Genomic DNA, 23,582 nt, shown 5'->3' with positions numbered 1-23,582 from the left:
GAGAGAGAAAATAAAAAGAAACTATAGGGGAAGAAACAAACCGCAGGGGAGTGTCCTCTTCATGAGTAAAGACAAAGGATTGGTCTGATATATCTGGGAATGCAAAGAGACTCACCCAATCCTTCAGATAGGAGGCAAACTGACTGTGTCCATCTCATGAAATAAGGGTAACAGCCAGTCTGGCTGAAAAGCACCTCAAGGTTTTTTGTTGAGTAATACAATGCAAGATGTGAGAGTATCTTCTTAATTAAATCTAGGCTCTAGAATGCATGTTTGATTTTATTTTATATATAACCATTTGTCTCCAATAATAATTATTGTTACTACTTGAATTTCCAGGGTTTGTTAAATAAAAGTTTATACTTAATTTCATATAAATATAACTTAGTGCTGTGTGTTAAGCAAAGCAGTGATCTGAGGTGGAACTGGCAAGCTGGGATGTATTGTTTCTTTGGAAACAGTAAATCTCTGAACGCTGTGCGCATCCAGCGGACTAGAGGCTGGACACTCCATGGAGATGCTTAGACCAGTGATTCTCAAACTTTTGTACTGGCAACCTCTTTCACATAGCAAGCCTCTATGTGCGACCTCCCCCCCGATAAATTAAAAATACTTTTTTATATATTTAACACTATTCTAAATGCTGGAGGTTTGGAGTGGAGGCTGACAGCTCGTGACCCCCCATGTAATAACCTCGTGACCCCCTGAGGGGTCCTGACCCCCACTTTTAGAACCCCTTGCTTAGACGGTTCAAGGGTTGGGATGTGCAAATTGCTAACCACATCAGGGCCTGCAAAACCTTAAAGGGGGGGTGCCTGTGTTGCCCACTGTTAGTGGAGTTGGGGAGCTGACCCTTGGTAGACACAGAGAAAGCTTCCTCATGCTAAGTGCAGGTAGTAGCGAGGTGCCTCTCAACCCTGGGTTCCCCTGGGAAGCATCACAGTGTATTATATCTCAGAAGATTTAATAGTTTGCAGAAGAGTTAGTACATTAAATGCTTACTTCATTCTTTGTTTCTTTTTAAAGTGCCTATGAACCTCACAGAGCAAAATCTGACAGTGACCCAGATTCCATATCCAGAAACGTGGTATGTGTTTTATGTAGACAAGTTTACCTGCGAGGAGAATTATGAAAATTCTGAATCCGAGGATATTCAATTTGAAATGGTGTTACTAAACCCAGATGCAGAAGGGAATCCATTAGATCACTTTAGCGCAGGGGAATCGGGTAAGATTTTTTTCTTGAAATTAGATCAATAAGATAAGGATCTGATCATCAAATAAATCGGTCTTCTCTGTGTTTTAAAAAGTGTGTATTTGGAGAAATGGATGGCTAAGCCTTTCACTTTTAAGAAAATACTTCCTCGAAGAGTAGGTAATCCGGATGAATTTTTCTAACACTAGCCTTTCTAGATCTTTAACCTAATTATCAAACTCTGGTCTAATCAGAGAAATAGATTAATTTAAAAGGGTAACATCAAACAGTCAGCTTGTCCAGTGTTTATCTTGAAACAACTGGGATCTGCTACAGCATATTGAAGTTTTATGTTGCTGCAGTACAAAGTAATTGTATTGTAATCCAATGTGGGTCTTTTAGAAGTGGTAAAAAAAAAAAAAAAAAAAAAGATTTATTTAATGTTTATCTTCAAAGTGCTTTATATACCATGAATTCTCAGCTCCCCAAAATGGGATGGCCTTGGTTTAAGAGAGTACTTCACTTGTTACATTCTTATTTGTTGCATATTTAACAGTCCAGATAATCTAATTCACCATATACTTTATTCATTTGACAAGGTTAGTTCTTTAGGTGCATTTATGGGTTTTATCTCTTAGTGTCAAGGATAGAAATGTCCTAGAATTAAGAGGTTCAAAATAAAGATTAAAGCTTTTTGAAAATTTTGGGGAGCTTTATTGCTTGTTTGGTTTTGAACTTCTCACCAACAATGTAGATTGCAGGAACAAGTGAAACATCAGGCTAGCACTAAAATCAGTAAAATGTTGCATTACGTTCTATAATGGGTACCTTTGGGCTTGGACTCAGAATCATTCTATATAGATTTCTTTCATTGTACCCTATTAATATTTTCATAATACTAATATGGTATGGAATTTAGTGTATTAAATTTGTGGTATTGTTTCAGTCGATTGTTTGTTTGGCTGCCTTGTGACAAATCCATCATGGTTGGCCTATTGTCAACTTAAACTTGATCTCATTTCTCCCCATACACACACCCATCACGCAGGCTCAAAACCTCATTGTCATCTTTGACTCCTCTTTTCCCCCTGATACTTCTTCCTCATATCCAGGTTGTCACCAGATCATGTCAGTTCTTCCTGTAAACCACTTCACTTCAAAAATCTATTCTCTCTCTCTCTCTCTCTCTCTCTCTCTCTCTACCTCTAGAATACACTTGTCCAAACCTTGGTCCTCTTCTCCGTGCTTCTTGTTTTAGTCACCTTCAATCTGTCCAAAGCGCTGCTGCTAAATCTGTACTTCACGGATCTCTCTGTGGCATTCGGCTCTTCATATCCATTTATAGGCTTATTCTTGCCTTTCACATTAAGGCTTGTAGTGTTGAAGGAGCCCAAGTGGGAATTGAGCATGGAATTCCCTTGGGCTTCTTCTGCATCTGCACACTTATATCCCCTAAAGTGTTCCCATTACCATTCGCACTCTGTGTGTGCTTGTAAAGCCTCATTCCTGCCTCCTGTTTTTGTATCCTTCATCCACTTTGTCTTCATGCCTTATTCCAGGCCTTCCATCCTTTATACTTGGAATTTGCTCCCTCCTTCTTGTGCATTGTACACCTGATCTATATGCAGTTTTTGTATTGATATAACATCTGGGTTAAAAAAAAAAATCACACCTGTCATAGGTCTCACCCCCACTTAGAGCTGTTGGGTTCCAATATGGGGACCTGCATGGACTCCTCTAAACTAAAATTCTAGTTTAGATCTGGTAAAAGCTGCCACCACCCAATAATGTACGTGTATTGGGACACAGTCCTTCCCCAAAATCCTTGGGGATTCCAAGAGCCCCAAATCCATGGAGTTCTTACACCTAGGAGAAATAAACCATTCCCCCCTGCTTCCTCCCCGCTCCCTTTTCCTAGGAGAGATACCAGGATTCAACTACAGAGGGATGCCTTCCTCCTCCCTCCTCCCCTTTCCCTGAGAATTCACCCAAGGAAAGATCAACCAAGTCCTTAACAGAAAAGATTTATTAAAGAATAAAAAGAAAGTAACTATCTCTGTAATACCAAGATGGAACAATACACAGGGTCTAAACTTATCAATCTCAGGAGAGAATCCCCCCTCCTTTCTTTCTCAGTAAAAGCAATAACAGTACAGAAGTAAAGAAATTCTATAGCAAACACACAATTGCAAATGTAGAAGTCAAATTATAAGACTAATCTGCCTTTCTAATTAATACTCACTATTGGATAGTAGGAACTACTCCAGGAGAACTTGGAGACACGTCTGGCCTCTCTTAGATCCAAAGACAGAACACAGAGCAATCAAGGAACACAGACAAAGGCTTCGCTCCACAGAGATTTGAAATTATCCTGTCCTTTGATTGGTCCTCTGGTCAGGTGTTTCTCAGGTTACTGAGCTTGTTAACCCTTTCCAGGTAAAAGAGACTTTAACCCTGATCTGTTTATTTATGACAACACCCTTAATCAAAAGAGTCATATCAATACAACCCTCCCCCGCCCCTGACTGGATGCAGTTATATTGGTACAAAGAAGCTATATTGGCTAAGGCGCAATTAGTGTCTTAAGTGTCCACTCGGGGGGGGGGCTGTACCACTGAACTAGACCAATATAGTTACAGCAGTGCAACTTATATTTAGACAGGTCCATGCTATCCGCACTAAATCCCTCTTTAGAAACACTGTGACTCCTTCCAAGAATTAGACATGAGTGTGTATAGAAACTATACATATGCAAAATACCTGCACTACAGGCTGAAACTTCAGCCCTCATTGTGTATGTTTGAATTGGATTGTCTGAGTAATTTAGACTGTAACTCACTGGAGGAGGAACAATGTCTTCATCTGTTTGTACAGCAGTCAACTTGCTGTTGCTACCCAGTAAGAAATCAGCCCTAAGAGAACTGTTTGATCAAATCTGACACCTTTGCCAATAAAATAGCCTAGGTATAGACTAATTCCCTTAGTCATTTATTTAGTCCTAGTCTTCTCCTTCTCTTCTTCGGCTGTCCCTCAATGCAAGGATGATGTCTGCCAAGGGGGTTCATTGGTGGGTTTTTAGGTGGCTGAGGAGCCCAATTCGTGCCCTGCAGAATTTCCCAGAGCAGTGACAGGTGTGATGTTGGAGGAGACAGTTGTTTGCTATACTGTTGTGTCCTTTCTGTCCTCCTTTGTCTCAGGAGCATGTCTGTTCTCAAAGTGAGCTGTGAGTCGGTGTATGGTGTGGCGCCACTGTGTTCTGTTCCATGACAAGTCCTCCCTGGTTGTTGGGTTGATGCCTCCCTTTTAAGGTGTACTTTCAGTATGTCTTTTGCCGCCCTCCGCAAGCCCTTCTTCCCTGACTTCACTGAGAGAAGAGTACTTGCTTTGGGAAGCGAGTGTCAGGCATACGTATGGAATTGGTGTTTCATAATCTTCGCTTCTCCACTGCTGATGTTGGCTGCAGAGAGAATGCTGATGTTACTGCGTTGGGTCTTCCCAGCTGATCCTGATAATCCATCTGAGGCAGCGCTGCTAGAACCACTCCAGCCATTTGAGATGTTCTCTGTAGGTTACCCAGGTCTCATACCCTTAGAAAAGGGTGAGGATGACAACTTCCTTGTAAACCAAGATCTTGGTGCCTGTTTGCAGATCCCTATAATTGAAAACTCATTTGAGTAGTCTTCCAAAGGATATGCTGGCACAGCAGATCCTTTATTCAATTTCTGTGTCAATGCTGGCTGTTTGGGAGAGGTGGCTGCCTAGGTATGGGAAATAGTCCACATTTTCCAGAGGTTCTCCACCAATGGTGAACATAAGAACGGCCACATTGGGTCAGACCAAAGGTCCATCTAGCCCAGTATCCTGTCTTCCGACCCTGACCAATGCCAGGTTCCCCAGAGGGAATGAACAGAACAGGTAAATCATCAAGTGATCCATCCCCTGTTGCCCATTCCCAGCTTCTGGCAAACAGAGGCTAAGGACACCATCCCTACACATCCTGGCTAACAGCCTTTGATGGACGTATCCTCCATGAACTTATCTAGTCTTGACCTTCACAACATTCTCTGGCAAGGAGTTCCACGGGTTGTGTGAAAAAATACTTCCTTTTGTTTCTTTTAAACCTGCTGCCTATTTGTGGAGTACGAAGAGAAGTTTGTGCAGGTGAGGGCTGGTAGAGTGCCTTGGTTTTCCTAATATTGAGAGAGACACCTAAGCTGTGATTGGCATCTGCAAAAAGATTTAGGGTGCTTTGCAGGTTGGCCTCAGTGTGTGCAAGAGTGACACAGTCATCTGCATACTGAAGGTCAGTGATGCTAGTTCTCATGATCTTAAATTTTGTTTGGAGATGTTGGAGATAGAGGAGTTGGCCATCTATATGATACTCAATCCTGATTCCATCAGGAAGGGGGTCACACATGAGAATCAAGATCATGGCAAGGTAAATGGAGAAGAGTGTTGGAGCAATGACACAGCCCTGCTTGACACCAGTGTGAATGATTAATGGTTTGATCTTTGAGCCGTTGCACAGAATGGTGGCAGTCATCCTGTCATGGAGTAGTCTGATGATGGAAATGAATTTCTGTGGACAGCCAAATCTACATAGCACCTTCGATAGGCATCACAATTAATAGAGTCAAAGGCCTTGGTTAGGTGGATGAATGCCATGAACATTCCTGGTGTTGCTCTTTGCACTTCTCCTGAATCTGTCATGCCACAAAGATCATGTCAGTTGTGCCTCAGGATGGCCTGAAGCCACACTGTGATTCGGGGAGGAGTTCCTTGGCAAGGGGTAAGAGGCAGTTTAGTAGGATCTGGGCAAGGATCTTCCCTGTGATGCAGATGAGGGCAGTACCTCTGTAATTCTCGTACAAAGATTTTTTCCCCTTTTTTGAATATTGTAACAATGTTGACGTTCTTAAAATCAGATGGAATTTCTTCGCAGTTCCAGGTTTTGTCGAGGATTTGGCAAAGTTTGTGCTGGAGCATTGTTCCACCAGCTTTAATAATCTCAGCTGGGATGCTGTCTGGACCTGGTGCCTTGTGATTTTTTTTTTTTTTTTGGTCTGGGTGATGGCATGCTGGACTTCCTCAGAAGATGGAGGATCAGCAAGGTGTTGCATTGCTGAGCGTTGTGGAATAAACTTGATGGTGTCTTCAGAGACCGTGGATTTGCAGTTTAGTAGGCTCTCAAAGTGCTTCTTCCAGCATTGTTTAATGGTTGCATTGTCCTTGAGGAGGGTGGAGCCATCCTGGGAACATAAGGGGGTTGGGCCTTTGGAGGTTGGCCCATATATAGCTTTTGTTGCTTTGAAAGAAAGCTTCTCATGTCATCCTGATCTACGGAACCCTGGATCTCAGAGGTCTTATTTTTGATGTCATATAGCCTCCTTTGGACTTCAGCTTTGAGCAAGTGATAGTCCTAGTAATTTTTTAAGAAATATACAAGATTTATGGTAGAAATCCAGAATGCACTGTGTGAACTTTCTGTCAATGAAATTTCAGTTAAGTATGTCTAAATCATCAAGGACAGAATAAAGCAAAGATTCCCCCTATAGCTAGGGCCCCAGCTTCTAAAGCCATACAATTATGGCAGTCCCATCTTTCATTAAAAAAATGCAAATTTCCAGCCTTCAAGTTTACAAAGAAAAGCTTGAAAAAGTGACCCAAGCATAGCAGATGCAGGGATATGAACTGCCTTAGATATCTCAGTGAAGGGTTAACTCCAGGGCCCACTGCCTTGGGAGGCCCCACCAACACAACCCTAACAGGAGAGTATGTTACGGAAAAAGAAGAGTACAGTGAGCCTGGCATGCCTTCCCACGCCCTCCCACTTAGCCCAGCAGCTGAGCTAAGTACTGGTTGTCCTCTTGCTACTCCCAGAGCCGGGGGAGAGAGTGTTGGGAGTGGGGAAGGGGCCCTGTGCACCTGCCTCTGAGAGAAGGGGAACCCCCATGTCGTGGTGTTTCTAGGGTTCCTGATTGCATTAATCCAACCTGTAAATCAGTTTGTATGAAATTTTCAATTTCAGTGGAGCTATTTATGCAGTAAGAAGCAGCTCAGTGCAAGTAAAAGTGGTAGAATCTGGTACAATATACATATTTTCCCTATAAAATAAAGAACTATGAAGAAAGGAGAGAAATGGATAATCTAGATGGGAGAAACAGAAGGGTCTATTTAAATAAGGCTCATAATGAATATCTCCTTATTAGCTTCTTAACAATTGAGGTTTAAGGAGACTATAGTTCCATCCACCCTGTGTGTGTCCATCATTGATCACCTTCAATCTTAATCTCTAGCAAATGTTCATACTTCATCCAACACAGATTCCCTTCTTTAGTTAATAGACATGGAACACTTATGCTTGTTCTAGATTTCCTATCGCATTTAACTAGCTGGTTGGAAATTCTGTGACATAGTGGTTTTCCATCAGAGAATACAGATTGTTGAAATCAAAATGTTCTATGGAGATGGTCCAGTTTCAACAGAAGTCTGATAGAAAGTAGGTAGATTTTCACTGGACACATGTCGTCGGTTTCCTGCCAGCTCACCCATCCAGCTCATTGGCAGCCTGCCTGTCTTGCTGTGTCGAAACCAAGAGCCTGATTTCCCCCTGACTGGTTCCCAAGCTTGAGGCTCCTTAGCAGCTTGGGCTCCCAGGGTCTGTGGCTCCAGGGCAGCCATCCCGGCGAACTGCCCCTTAGCCAGGGACCCCAGGGCTTTCCTTTTCACTGAGAATTGTGAAACTTTTGGTTTTCATTCCAAATTGGAACAAAACCAGATTTCAGAATATCAAAAGCTTCCCCAGAATGGGATTACCTTTCTTCACACAGCTCTGCCTTTAACTTCTCTGTTGGACACAGGTGCTATCTGGGCTAACCATACTTCATTTTTATGTGGTGTAAGAGTGACACCCAGTGGTTAGACAGGCTTACCTCAAATGTGTATTGGATGTCTCTCCTCATCTCAGATCCTCTCTTTGAAAGTTTAAACTTTAACCTATTTATTGCAGATGTTCCTGACTATCCATTGAGCTAGGCTATTGTTTATAGGTAGGAGGGATTAGATTTTTATTGGTAAATATTGATAAATCTCGACTTCACTATAGACACACATGACAAAAAAAAATCCAGCGATGATAATAGAAATTTACAGATAGGCAAAGTAAGAAAAAATTGGCTGAGAATCTATTAGCATTTGATTTAAGGATATTTACTTTGTATGTTTTGACATGTGCTGCTGACAATTTGTGTTTTAATGGTTGTAAAGATTTAACTTTTTGAATCTCAACTGTCATTAAATAATTGTCTGACCCTCCCAATAATTTTGTGCAACTGTGAAAATTTAAATTGGTAAACATAAAAAAGGCTTAAAAGTTAACATCAATGTTATCTGTTAAAGTTATTTAAAAAAAAATCAAATTCTGCCAAGCCTATTTATAGGAAACTATTTAAGATTTTTCCAGTAATTCTTATATATGTTTGGATTTTTTTAAAGGTAAATTGTTTACAGAATGCCTCTTTATATTCAAGATAGTCTTTGTCCAGCAAAAATACCTTACAGGTCAAATAATGACCAGCCACCTTAAAGAACTAAACTGACACATGAAGATTTTTTTCTTCTATTACTGTGTGGGAAGGATAAAAGAAAGTAGTTGAATGCTAATCCATCTCTACTATTACTTTTGTGTTACTATGTAGTAACAACAACATAACTTACTCTTACTACAAGACAAGCAATATTATCTTAGGTAGTACTTTTTATGTGCCATAATTCACTTTATTAAACTGCATTTCTTCTCTTCCCAGGATTACATGAATTCTTTTTCCTACTTGTCCTAGCATACTTTGTAGCTGCTTGCATATATGCTCAATCACTATGGCAAACTCTTAAGAAAGGAGGACCTATGCATACTGTCTTAAAGGTGCTATCAACGGTATTATTGTTTCAGGCTGGCTCAGCATTTGCCAACTATCTGCATTTCTCAAGGTAACTTTACTTACTTGTCTTTCCATTTTCAAATTCCCTTAAATGAGGAAGGAGACAGCTGTAGAGATCAGTACGGCTAAAAGTAATGATGGTCATGACCTGTGTTCCCTCTTAGCTGCGTGGTTGGGTGGTTGTCCAGGAGTGATTCAAGTGCCACACACTTGACTAGCAGAGCCGTGCACATCCAGCAGCATGTGTTCAGGTGCCCCTTCCCCCTGCTGCTTTGCTGCCACATTGCTCCTTCAGCTGCTCCTGGGACCCTCCTGCTGGTTGTGCAGAGTGGGAGCGGGGAGGGGAGTGCTCATGTCAGGGTGTCCCTCTCACCCCATCCCTGTACGCCATCTCCACAGAGCAAAGGAGAGGGGACAGCCTGGCTCAGGACTCTGAGCAGGAGAGAGCTGCTGTAGTCTGAGGTCTGAAGGAGCCTTCCAGGCAGTGCGTGAGTGCCTTAAAGAGACAGCGCACGGCATCTCTCAGAAACTTCCCCAGCAGCCAACACACACACTGTCTCTTTCACAGTCACCTCCCAACACATACTTGCATTATTGTTGTTGTTACATCTTGATACTTTCTGCAATGCGCACATATTCTCTGTAATTTTATTCTTTCAAAGTGTTGTTTTAGTTTTTTGACTGGTCTATGCATTTCATAATTTTTATTTCTCCTACACTTAAATTTAATTCTTTGAGTAGTGAGTTCTAAAATGCCTAACCTGTCTTGGCTGGAGTAATTATTCCTATGGTAACCTTTTTAAAAAATATATATATATAGGTTTTTCATTTCAACTGGTGGCACACATCCGCACATACCTTGGTACACATAACAAAATTTATTCTGCACGTGGATGGAAAAAACTAGAGGGAACATTGGTCATAACAAAACTTGTAGGGTTGACTTGTTACAACTATGTAGTTACTTAGCTGTATCTCTAAGAAGGAAGAGATATTTAATACTGACTAATTTAGACCATTTATTATCTCCTGCTTTTTATTAGTTATGCTAAAGATGGAATAGGGGCACCTTTTATGGGAAGTCTGGCAGAATGTGAGTATGCTTAAGAAAACTTTCTTTGTTCAACATGTTTATGCAGAGTAATGTAGAGAAATAATCTGTTAAAGCATATTTACCAAAGCTAACATTTAGAGCCAGATTCTGATCTCAGGTATATATATCACTACTTTATTTTAAATATATGAAATGCAACTATTTCTTTGAAAATAGTGGCTTTTTTCTGGGTATTTTTAAGAGTTATGTAATTAAGGTGTGATTTTAAGAATGCCCTAAAACCTAACCTTACTATCATTTAAACATATACCTTTTACTCACACAAATATTCCCATTTAAGTCTCAAGGGGACTATCATATGAATAAGGTTATCCACATGCTGAAGCATTTTACTGGATCAAATTGTTAGTATGTGTTTTCTTGAGTACTAATGCATTTTAAAAATTTATATCCATTTTATGGAAGCTGCACGTCTATATATAGAATTGATTTTAAATGGAAAATGATGTATTTTATGGCACAAGCATTTTAACATTAGAGCTGTGCCAAAAATTACCCTAAGACTCAGTATTAGCACAAAGCAGCTTTCTTGATTTCATCCAGCTTTGCTGAATGTCTAACTGGAACCAAAACAGCCTAGAGCGTCCTGTCCCAACATGCACTAGTTATGTATAATCTTGGCTGGTTTCTTCACAGGCTGCCGCTGCTTTGGTTGTTCTGAAGTTCTGGTTAGAAATATAGAGGGTTTTTTTCCCAAGATAATACATTGCCTTTCTACTTGACTGAAACTTTCCAAGAAACTGGCACTCAGGTGTAACATGCAGTGTAAGAACTTAAATAGCAAAGTAGGTCCTCACAAGTTGTCACAAATCCTATCTTGCTGTTCTGGACTTCCACAGACCTCTGGCAGCTGAATTGGATGTCCTTTGGAATCCTTTCGGGAGCTCTAGTGCAGCCCATGATCCAGTGCTCACTTTACTCAATGACACCTACTGGCTGGAGAAGTAAACCTACCTAACCACAGGTAGATACAACAGACAAGAGAGGAACTCCACCAGTGAGGCTCAGTGGCAAAAGCTAGATGAGAAGCCCTGACCTCCCATCTACCACCCATTTGTTTAATATAAATCCCAGCACCTTCCTCATTCTACGGTGCAGGCTCTGGACCTTACTGAGGGGCTCCCTAACAGCTAGTAAGTGTCGGACATTTTTAAGTCAGTGAGACTACTTGTATTACTGACTGATCACCTGTGGGAGTAAGGATCATAATCCGGCCTTTAGGAAGGAAATCATACATACTTTATTAGTAAGTGATTATGTTTGCTGAAAACTGAATAAAATATTTGAAGTTGTGTGATGAAATGATGCAAATATAATTTTAGGCTCATGTCACCTTCTTAGAATATTAACACTTACTAGTACACACCTGGTAAAGTAGAACCCATAGTTTTGTCGCCAGGGGTCTGTAATCAGATTATTTTATCTGGATATAAATGTGTTCAGGCTGAAGGTTTAGAACTTGTAAAGGTTTTATACTGGATCCCACTTTCTGACCCATTCAGTGACCAGAAATCTGACAGCTGTTGATCGGGTTGTCATTAAGTTATGGAAATTTCTGTAAATAAAGTTCCATTTCATTAAACAGCAGGAGATTCAATTTCTATGCAAAATAAAGGAGTCTTTGATTATTGCACTACTTTGGTAAGTGTGATTGTTTACAAATCAGTGTGTATGAAAGTGTGTGTTTTTAGCTTTAAGGGTGACAGATATTTTCTTCTCTGCAACTATGACATGGCATATAATTTTGTACACTGTCTCTCATCAGCCAACAGAAACAGTATCCAGGGAGTCCATAATACTTGCAGTTGGAATTAACAGCCTCTTGGTGGCAGCTGGCCCCACAGTAACTTACATTAATTCTTTGTTTTGGACAGTTGAACTAGTGAATCTGCACTGACTGTGCATCAGCCATGTGATTAAATCCTTTCTTTGGCCTCCAGAGATGAGGTTAGATTGAGTATATGAACCTACTCCAAACTTCTTTGCTGAGGCCACTGCTGTGCACTTTCCTGTGTAAGTTGGGTTGCTATGTACTGTGGTTTTAGATTCTTTCCTTGGGGTAGTATTTACAGTGCAGCCCCCATCAGATATTCATATCCTCTTAATTCAAGGGGGTAGCTTGTTCTCCTTGCTTTAAGAATAGTTTAATTTAAAAGGTGTTTTGGCTCTGAGACTTTTCCTCCCTATTCCTTTCTTTGTATGGTAATAGTTTCCAAAGGAAGCAGTAGGGCCGAATGAAAGGATAGAAATATGGAAGATTTCTTACTGATGCAACCACAGCTCTGAGGGATGGATAATACCAAGTGTAGGTTGCAGGAGTGCAACAATCTCTTGTAGCTGTTACTGCTCTCAAAGCAGATTTTTTTTTTTTTATGTAAAGGGTGAAATCCTGAAATCAGTGGCAAAACTCACGTTGACTTCAGTAGGGCCAGGATTTCACTCCAGATCTCTGGTTCTGACGCTATCCCAATATCTTTCTACAACGTCTCTTGCAACCTAAGGGCCTGCTTCTACAACAGTTTAAGCATGCAACTTCACTCACATGAATAGTTCCATTGACTTCAAGCACTGTGAGCAGTCAGCAGATCCTTTTAAGTTTAGGCAGCTTCTGAACAGGGCCGACGAGAGTGGGGGAAGCCAGTACAAATTACTGGGGCCCGGTGGTCCGGAAGGGGGCCCGGGGCCTGGCTTCATCGGCCCTGTTTAGCCAGTCCGCCCTTCCTGGGGAGCCTGGAAAAAAATGTTCACCAGGGCCCGAACCCGCTCTCAGCGGCCCTGCTTCTGAATGTGAGACTCAAACAGCGATTTTTTTTCTGGATCTTGAGCAGCCTGATGAGAGAAATGGATGATGAAGAAAACAGGTACATTTCATACCAGCTGAGCCTGTGCATGGCTCTGTACTGAACTTTGGTACTACTGTGGGACAGACGTTTTAAAAATCTCGTCAAACAGTAAGATAAGCTTATTGGTCTCAACAAGTTATCAAAGGGGACAAAAATAATGATTTTATCCAAGAATCCACTTAATCTGTTTCCTGTTTTCCACAATTCAGTAAGACACATTGAGCTACCAGGAGAGTGTATTCAGCTCTCAGTCTGGTATTCACACACACAAATGCCACAGAACATTTCACAGTTTCTAACTCTGAGCTGTGATTAAAAGAGAATCTGTTTGTCCATAGCTTGTTAGTAGGGAAGAGGTTATCTTTAAGAAAGAGAGAATAGTCACTTTTCTTATTCTTCTAGATTTTTCAGACTGTTTTGTTTTCAGTCATGTCCCTGTTTTTTATTTTTGTCTGCCATGACAGATGAATCCCATATCTACAGCCAAATACTGATGGCATAATGAAGCTGATAATGCTACTCTACAGAGTAGCTGTCAGAGCTTGTTCCTGAAGCAGTTGACTAGTACGGTAGCCTTGATTTCAAATAACCAAAATCATTCATCTTGCCTACTCACCTACAAGTCTGGGAAGCTAATAGTATTTTGCTCAAATAAATGTGGTTTTATGATTTTAAAGATAGAACTTAGTACATCTTTATTATGGCCTGAAAATAATTTTTAAATAAACCAAACAAGCACTCCAAACACCAGAATCGTTAAGGGTCAATAAACTACCTTTAATGCCATATAAATATCAGGGGCAGAATCTTGGGTCTTAATTATTTAACATTCATGTTTTGCTAATATTGCTAAACATCAAGGAAATATTCTGACCACCATTTAACATAAATATAATCCCTTGAGTGGGTATATAGCCCATAACATTTTGAAGACTTTTTTTAATGTGTGAAAAGTACTTAAATTTGTCTGTGATACGTTGTAAAATTCAAAGTTTGTTTGTCTCGGAGTCTTCCATGACAAGTTTACTCAGTTTATTAAAACTAGAGAGCTAATTGATCTAGGAAAGCTACACCAGCACTGTCAGAAACTCAATCCAGGAGCTGCAAATCAAGCAGTGTTCTTTCTGGGTGGTTCGTTTAGTGCTGGTAGTAATAAATGTGTGACTGGAGTATAGTTAGTAATCCATCTTCCTCTCCCCTAGCAGTAGCACCCCTGGAAGGCTAATAGGAGTTAAAGGTTGTAAAAGGAAAAAAAATTCCCTTCACTGGAGTAAGCAGATATGACAGCACACAAGGATCAGAGTTGCTGATTAAGAAGGTGCTTGTACATATAGCCATCAGGTGGGGCCAAGCAGGGGCAAAAATATGGACAACCTCCCACAGTGAAAGTAGTAAAAAGAAAGTTTATTTAAATTCCAAAGTTAAACCAGTTAAGCAAGGACTAACACTCCAAATTAAGTGTTGGTCAGGGTTAGTCACAGGCCAAGTTAGGAAACCCCAGTCAGTCTTTGGTTATTCTGTAAAAACTCAGAAACAAAAATTTCTCAAGTTTTTCCTCAGGTTTTCTCTTACCACACTGAGGCCTGGACACAACATTCCCACTCACCAGCTGGTCAAGCCACTTATAAAATGAGCCATTTCACCAGCCAGTAGAACAGGGTTTCTCAAACAGGGGTCGCCGCTTCTGTAGGGAAAGCCCCGACAGGCCGGGCCGGTGTGTTTACCTGCCCCGTCCACAGGTCCGGCCGATCATGGCTCCCACTGGCCGCGGATCGCTGCTCCGGGCCAATGGGAGCCGCTGGAAGTGGCGCAGGCCAAGGGACGTACTAGCCGCCACTTCCGCGATCCGTGGCCAGTGGGAGCCGTGATCGGCCGGACCTGCGGACGGGGCAGGTAAACACACCGGCCCGGGACTCCAGAGGCTTTTCCTACAGAAGCGGCGACCCCGTTTGAGAAACCCTGAAGTAGAAGACCTCTGACCTTGCAAATCCAGTTTCCTCTGACGCTGGAAAGACTGTCTCCTGTTTCCATAGAGAAGCCCCTTCTGAGAACATGACTGCTCCGCCTTTGTTATCTGCTTGGTTACGTCCTATAGTTGGAGGCCCCCCCCTTCCCTGCCCCCACCGGGTTTGACCATGGCAGTAGGTGCCGAAGGATAGGTTCTTTTCATTTCCTGTCTCCAGGGCCAACCACTCACCCCTTTCTGCCCTGGCCCAGTATGGGGTTTGTAAACTTCATCACAGTGCCATGGGACATAGTAATTTTTCCAGTCATACCTGCATTTTAAATATGAATGGTCAGAGTTTGTCCTCACTTCCCCCAGTGAATTGGAATCCGTATTTAGAGAGTAGCATTTGTCCTATATGTGGGGTTTATTTGTTCAGGTTGATGTATTGTTCCTTAAGAAAGATACAGCTTAACTTAAAGAAATTACACTTCAGGAATCTGATCTTGGAAACAAAAGTCCTGCTGGGTAAATAAGGGAACCCATTCTAATACATTTTGTATTTGCAGGGTAAAGACACACTTAGTAATTGATATCTAGACTTCAGTTTTAGTTTCCTGACCTTACAAACAGATTCATGAAGGTGGATGCTTGAGCCTGGGCTTAGTCTCTTGTCTTCAGTGGGATTCTGCATGTATATAATCATCTGCCTGCTTGGAGCTAATTGCAGGATTGGGACCTTAATAAGGGAGTGTTGATAATGATGTAATTCACAATTGATTAAATAAAATTTCACATAGAGAATTAGCCACAGCATGAAAAACATATATTCAGATAGTCTCAATGTCTATAGTGTTGAATTAAGAGTGAAAATTATATTGAGACATGTCCATTTTACAGTAGCTGATTTACCATACAGTTGCCACTATACTGTGTTTTTTCTGCTAGAGAAAGGAATTGCCATTATGTTGTTGTGACTACATTAACTCTCTTTGATTCCCACTAGTGTGTGACATAGTCTGTCAGATACAAATGCTGTACCTATTGCTGAGTTTGTGTATGGGTTGGATGATAAGCAGAATGAAGAAATCTCAAAGCAGACCCCTTCAGTGGGATTCCACTCCAGCGTCCACTGGCATTGCTGTAGTAGTTGTTGTAACCCAGGTTTGTATTTGTGTTGACTTTTCTTGCTGTACTGTACACAAACTGTAGTACTGTTACCTGAGCAGCTGCTACTACTAACTTTGGAAGAAGTATATTGATAACTATGACAGAACTGGGAACATCCCATTTCAATATTTTATGACTTTGGTGAACGAACATCAAGACCTTCAATCCTTTTTAAACACTTGAGTAGATAAAATAACAAAAAAGCAAGAGTATGTAACAGGTGATAACACATCCACTATCGTTTACTGCTTAGCGTCCTCAATTCAGGATCCTGAGATATCTAGTGGTCTTTCAGATCCATCTAGGAGAATTCTTGAGCTGTTTGGATGCAGAATTGGTCCTGCAAATATAAAAATGGTCTAGGACATATACTGAAATGAGTTGAATTAATGTAATTAAATAAAGTCAATTTAGAGTAGCAAATAAATCATTAACATTATAGTAAATTTTATCTTATTGGGGTGCCTAAAAAAGTAATTTAAAAATAGAGAAGAAAGAATCTGAGAAGCACAGAGAAGTGGAGGAGCAGAGAGAAACTAGAGACAGTAATGAAGGAAAGTAATGTTGCTGGCATATGGCTGCTGGTATTGGAAGGGAGCCAGAAGTGGACTGGCACAAGATTTTTGGTCATCTTTGTAACTAGTACTAGTCCCAAACAGAAATTAAATGGGGCCTTGGAACTCTTTTAATAGTAGTTGATGTTCCCTGCTAAGTATGAGCCTGAACCAAAGTCCACAGAAATCAATTGGGAGTCTTCCCATTGGTTTCAATGGACTGTGGCTCAGGCCCTAAGTCACAGAAGAAGGTGCTGGAGAGAGCATACTAATTCAGGTAGGAAGGGGTATCAGTTTTTGAGAGCTAGTGCCATTGTGGCCGCTCTGGAAAGCAATCTGAACTCGGATGCACTGGCGAGGTAGACAGGAAAAGCCCTGCGAACCTTTGAATTTCATTTCCTGTTTGCCCAGCGTGGAGCTCTGATCAGCACGGGTGGGGATGCAGTCCCAAATCCAAAAAGAGCTCCAGCATGGACCGTACGGGAGATACTGAATCTGATCGCTGTATGGGGAGACAAATCTGTTCTATCAAAGCTCCGTTACAGAAGACAAAATGACAAAGCATTTGAAAAAATCTCCAGGCTATGATAGACAGAGGCCACAGCACAGTGGTGTGTGACAAGCGTAACGGAAAGCCAAAGAATCAAATGGATGCTCATGGAGGGAGGGAGGGGGTACTGAGGACTCCAGCTATCCCGCAGTCTCCGAAAAGCATTTGCATTCTTGGCTGAGCTCCCAGTCCAGGGAAAAAGGGCACGAAATGATTGTCTGCCGTTGCTTTCACGGAAGAAGGATTGAGTGACGACATTTACCCAGAATCACCCGCGACACTGTTTTTGCATTGGGATCTCAACCCAGAATTCCAATGGGCGGGGGAGACTGCAGGAACTATGGGATAGCTACCCACAGTGCAACGCTCCGGAAATCGACGCTAGCCTCGGTACATGGACACACACCACCGAATTAATGTGCTTAGTGTGGCCGCGTGCACTCGACTTTATACAATCTGTTTTACGAAACCAGTTTATGTAAAATCGGAATAATCCCGTAGTGTAGACATACCGTCAGGCAAGAAGACAGAACTGCGGCTCTTGTGCTGATAGCTGGCATCATGGTCCTATCATAAATAGAGTTAGTAATCTGAAGGAATGTAACATGTAGGTACCGTATTTACTCTAAATGTACTTTGTTATTGTTTTGCAGAGTATTTTACTAATTTGGGAGCAGTTTGAAGATACTAATCACCACAGCTACCATTCACACCACAGTTTAGCAAGTGGACTTCTTATTGGTCTTAGAGTTTGCCTATCTCTGTCATTGGCCTGTGGTCTCTACCAGATCATCAAAGTGGAGAGAAGTACACTCAAAAGGGAGTTCTATATCACCTTTGCCAAAGTAGGGGTCACATCTGGAAAATTAATCCCTTTCTTTGTAAATATTCTTCCGGTATGCTATTGACTGGACTATGCTTTACGTCCATGGGAGAGTTAATGATTAAGTATTTTATTTGATTGATTAAATAAATTGTATTCTTTCAGTATACACTGAGTAGTTAAATTTGATGTGATAAGCATAAAGTGTGACCTAAAGCATAAAGTGTGGTTTTCATTCTGTTGATTGATTGCAGAACAATGGATATTCAAGATGGAAACTTGGAAACATGTAAACATAATCCCCCTAATTGTCATATCTATCTTCTGTACCAACACAACAAAATAAATGATATAAAATGCCATTATTCTCTTTCAGGGCTGCATCTTGTGGTTTTTGTGCCACCCGGGTCTTGCAACCATTTCTGTGCTATTTAGAGACTATCAAAGAGAGAAGGTATGTATGGATAAGATAAAAAGAATGTGGGATTTAATTAGAAATTCTGCATAAGCTGCAGAGGAGCTGTTCCTTCTGTTGGGTTTTCTTTTATTAGAAAACGCATGTTCCAAGGCCTCGAACCTTTACGTTCCCAAAGTAACCCATGGAGTTTTAGCTATACCACTCTCACTGACACAAATGGGAATCATGTGGCTGAAACTCTGCATGCCTTATAAAATGTAAAGGTAATAGTTTGTAGGAAGAAGCAGGAGATGCTTGCTAAGGTAAAGCAAAAAAATGATTCTAGGTAAAACCAACTTTTGTCTTTTTGCCAACTTTGTTGTAAAAAATCTCTGGGGAGGCTTTTAGGCTAATTCTTAAAAAGAAAAATCTTTAAGTGTCTAAGGAGCTCAGGAAAACCACAAAGAACTGTATTCTTTGGATAAAAAGATGTTCTCCAAATGTGTAATTCAGTTTGTAAAGTCTTAAATCCATCTTTGTTTTTCATTATTATTTGGCTTTCTTGTTGCTTTAATATGCTGGTAGCTAGTGTGTGGAGCCTGCCACACTCAGATAAAGTGCACCCTCATTCTCAGGTGGGTGAGTACATCATTCCAGAGCAGAGTTTTTTCACTCCTTGCGGTTAATGCAGTGAATATATGAGTGTGCAAATATTTTCTGAGACTGGATCATTATGTGTGTCGAAAATATGCTACTAAAAATATAGAAGAAATGTAGCCCATAATTTACTTTTAGGGCTTTTATTCCTATAGCTGCATTAGTCAGAACATTAGTTTTCTTTTGCTGGCTGAAAACCTTGATGCCGAGGAGGTTTCAGCTCTCGAGATAGGATTCAGTGCAGTGCTTTGTGATATGTAGAGACCTAGTAGGACACTGTAGGAGGATTTCTGCTCTTGGGTACTGGAGAAGTTTGATCACTGTGCTTGGACAACTACAGTTCTGAAACTATGAAGATTTAACATTGTTTACCTTTTAATTCAAAATAGAGAAAAATATTGTCACATTTAGTTGAGAAAAACAAATATTTAAAAAAGATGTCCTGTACATTTATATAGAACTTCCTCAAAGTGCCTACACCCACAAGTAAACTTTCACACCACCCTTGTGAGCTGGGTAACTATTAACATGCACATCATTGACAGATGGAGAAACTGAGATTAAAAGGCCTTGCCTATACTAGAAAATTAGACCAATAAATCACCACCATTGCAGCTCCACGGATGGAGGCTGTTTGCAGCCTCATCTGCTGTGTCATCTAAGGGCTGCATTCACAAGGGGGACTTCGGTGTGGCAGTGCTCAGTGTTCATCCGTAGTTATTTACACACTCTGTCTCTAGCCCAGTGACTGTAAGTATTTCACACAAAGTGGAACAGCTTCAGATGAAGAGATTGAGAGATGCACCCCAGAAAACCCTCCTATAACCAAGTGGTTAAGGCGTTCATTTGGGAGGTGGCAGAACTAGGTTCAAGTCCTTGCTCTGAATCGGGCAGAGAAGGGATTTGAATCCAGGCTTCCCACATCTTGGGTGAGTGCTCTAAACATTGGACTACGGAGTATAAAGGGGTGTGGCCGTAGCAATAGTGGCATCTCCTCCAACCATCGTTGCATGTTAGGCATGCTAAGAGCATGTTGACCAGATTTGGCCCTGCTGGAGTGTTGGCCCTGCCTCTTGAGAATCCCACCAAGGTTTTTATGTGAGGCAGGCTCCAAGTAGTTCAGCGGTGTCAGGACTTAAGTGGCTTTGTGCATGACCACTGGCAGAATTTTAGGTGCCTCATGGACTTTATCGGTGGAAATGTAGGCACCTATGGGATTAGGCAGCAACTGAGCAGTGGTTTTGTGAATGCCAGTGGTGCCTAAATGTTGGATTTAGGCACCCAAGTCCCTCTTGTGAATCTAGCCCTTAGTCGTGGTGAACTACAAGACTGAGCTTTCCAAGAGCAGACACAGGCAGAGAGATTATGTGACTTGTCCAGGGCTACCCACTGAGCTAGTGTAGATCCAGAATTACTAGTCAAGAGTTCCTGGATCCCAGACCCATGGTCAAACCCTTTGTAACTGCTGCAGGAGCAAAAGATTTGCAGTAAGCTTCATTGTGCTTATAAAAATAAAGTCAACTGATTTATTTTATTCTTTTTTCAAAGCATTAACTTTCTCTTTCCCCCCACTCTTTTTTTTTTGTCTTTAGGTTATTACTATAGGTGTTATCCTCTGCCAGTCCGTCTCCATGGTTATCCTCTACAGACTTTTTCTGTCTCATAGTCTATATTGGGAAGTGTCTTCTCTGTCATCAGTGACATTGCCACTGACCGTGGCATCTGGACATAAAAGTCGACATTACTTCTGAGATATATTTAGGAAAGAATACAATGCAATAATGACCCAAATACAGCTATTTTCATCAGGTCAGTGTGCTACATCAGTTTCCCTGGAAAAACTGAATCATAAAACCAGAGCACATCACTGATCCTGGATTTGAACAAGTCCTCAAATTAGGTACATTGATTTTTAAAAATAAAACTGGTGGTATGAAAATATATTTAAAATCTGAACGTTTGAATAGAGACTGTGTTTGTGATGCATGCGGTGCTGTGAGGTATGACAACAAAGCAGGACAAACCTAACCTGTCCCATTCATAGCCACAGTGTTTTCACTCTAAGAACTCCATGACTTTTTATCAATATTAAGTTTGAAGGCCTAGAAGAATCCAGTCCTTTAAGTGGCTATGAGCTCAAACAAGTCTGTAATAAGCCAGTTATGAAATCAGTGTAATACACAGAATAAAAGTTTGCTTTTCTTTTTATTCTGTAAAGAAAATGCTTAAAAGAAAATGTAGTGCTTAAATTTAAAGGACCTGAAAAACAAAATTGCTCTAGAAATCATTGTAAAATATTTACAGCTAGCTGTGCAATAAGCTTTCTTTCATTATTCGTGCAAAAGGAAAAGCCCTTTTTTTTTTTCCCCACCAGTGTTGATATTAGTTCAAATTTTAACTTGAGCAGCAATGGGGTTTTATTGATAACACTTTTGAGAGGAATGTTACTAAAAACATAAGTATGATTGGCAAAATTCAATTTGAGGCTTTAAAGAGGTGGCAACACTAGTAATAAAAACAGCAGGCTTGCCTTTTTTAGGAAAGAATGTGTAATGTGGTACTAGAATTTTAATCCTGATATAATTCATTTCTCTTACATTGAGGATTCAATCATAATTAAGCCATATACACAGATTAAATTAACAGAAGCATTTCAAATAAATGTTGGTTTCAGTCATCAACTACTCATGTATTCCTGCCCAAGGATACTTAATCAGGATTAAATTTTCTATGAATAATTGAAAAACAAAATACTCACTGGATTTGTTATAATCCATGTTGGCACTGGGTTCTAAGTAGTTGCCATCTTCCATCCATTGTAATAAAGCCATACATCTTTGTGATGCCCTAGCATTCAGAATGCCAGTGTAAATATGTACTTTATTGAAGGGCCTATTTATTGAGCGTGATTTAAATCATTTTGACAATTTTTTTTCCTGTATCATGTGGACATTCCTATTAAGTCATTGTTTGAAATCTTCTTGTTTGTACTTGATTTGGTATTTGTCACATTGTCTAGACCTATTATTGTCACATTTGGTTTCTTCACGGCATTTATTTTATTTAATAGTAAGCGTATTGAATTTTTTAAAAGAAATGAACATTCATATTTGTAATAGGCTATAGCTTAAATATATAGATTTTGTTCATGTTTGCTTCAGTTGTTCACTTGTTTGAAACTAACAGTATTTCCCTTTTAGCCCTGGTGTACACAGGGGGAAGGAGGGTGTCGATCTATGTCAGGGGCCGGCAACGTCTGGCATGCGGCTCACGAGGGTAAGCACCCTGGCGGGCCGGGCCAGTTTGTTTACCTGCCGCATTGGCAGGTTCAGCGGACCGCGGCTCCCACTGGCTGTGGTTTACCATCGCAGGCCAATGGGGGCAGCGGGAAGCTGTGGCCAGCACATCCCTCACCTGCACCGCTTCCCGCCACCCCCATTGGCCTCGGACAGCAAACCGCGGCCAGTGGGAGCCGCGGTCCACTGAACCTGCCAATGTGGCAGGTAAACAAACTGGCCCAGCCCGCCAGGGTGCTTACTTTGGTGAGCCGCGTGCCAGAGGTTGCCGACCCCTGATCTAAGTTATGCAACTTCAGCTAGGTGAATAACGTAGCTGAAGTCGACGTACTTAAATTGACTTACCATGATGTCTGCGGTGTCAACTGCTGCCACTTCCCCTCCGCTCCCTCCCCCCCGTCGACTCTGCCTGCGCTGGAGTACAGAGTCGACGGGAGCGCGCTCAGGGATCGATTTATCGTGTCTAGACTAGACACGATAAATCAATCCCCACTTGATCGATCGCTACCCACCAATCCAGCGGGTAGTGAAGACATAGTCATGTTGCCATTTTGCCTTAGTCAAAGGCAAATATTTCATCTAAGTCACTCATTTAAATTATGTCCTTGCTAGTTCTTCTCTGTAATTCAGGTCAAGAATGGCAGGTTGAGGCTGGAAAAAGTGGGTTGTTATAATTTCACACGATCTGCAGAATAATTACAAGATTAATTATCACATTCCTCCAATAACCACAACAAAATGATGTTGGTTATGTCTGTTTTCCACTTCCAAAGGAGAGAGCATTCTGTTTTGGTGTAAGATTCAACTAATGGAGTAGGAATAGTTCTGGGTTTCCTCATGTACAAGACAAATGTGTATTTCACACATTGAAAATATATACTGATTTTGGAATAGAAACAGGAAATATATTTTACGATTTGACATGATAAAGGTTTTAATTTATGCAGAAAAGCTATAACTCTATTAAGGAGCACTCAGTGTTTTCTTTACCCAGTGTGCTCTGTTTTGTTGTTTAATATAAATCAATCTGTGGTACTTGCCTGTTAATATAAAAGTAAACAATTCCTTGACATCACATTACAAACACAGTGAATACAAAATC

The 23,582-nt window shown here is 41.0% G+C and overlaps 1 protein-coding gene across 1 annotated transcript in view; it reads left to right on the top strand.

Annotated features, from left to right (window-relative positions):
* Nucleotides 1-22,349, top strand: part of GPR180 (G protein-coupled receptor 180) — a 31,775-nt gene extending 9,426 nt beyond the window's left edge. The window contains exons 3-9 of the mRNA XM_045009988.1: nucleotides 1,027-1,227; nucleotides 9,000-9,180; nucleotides 10,175-10,224; nucleotides 16,040-16,197; nucleotides 17,961-18,152; nucleotides 18,507-18,584; nucleotides 20,777-22,349. Coding sequence (XP_044865923.1) covers nucleotides 1,027-1,227; nucleotides 9,000-9,180; nucleotides 10,175-10,224; nucleotides 16,040-16,197; nucleotides 17,961-18,152; nucleotides 18,507-18,584; nucleotides 20,777-20,935 — 1,019 coding nt within the window. The 3' untranslated portion in view covers nucleotides 20,936-22,349. The remainder of the gene's footprint in view (nucleotides 1-1,026; nucleotides 1,228-8,999; nucleotides 9,181-10,174; nucleotides 10,225-16,039; nucleotides 16,198-17,960; nucleotides 18,153-18,506; nucleotides 18,585-20,776) is intronic.
* The last annotated feature ends 1,233 nt before the right edge of the window (nucleotides 22,350-23,582 follow it).

The sequence above is a fragment of the Mauremys mutica genome, chromosome 1, assembly GCF_020497125.1.
Source record: "Mauremys mutica isolate MM-2020 ecotype Southern chromosome 1, ASM2049712v1, whole genome shotgun sequence".
In the NCBI taxonomy this organism is placed as follows: domain Eukaryota; kingdom Metazoa; phylum Chordata; order Testudines; family Geoemydidae; genus Mauremys; species Mauremys mutica.
Note: the sequence above shows the minus strand (reverse complement) of the source record. Positions and strands in the feature narration are given on the sequence as shown.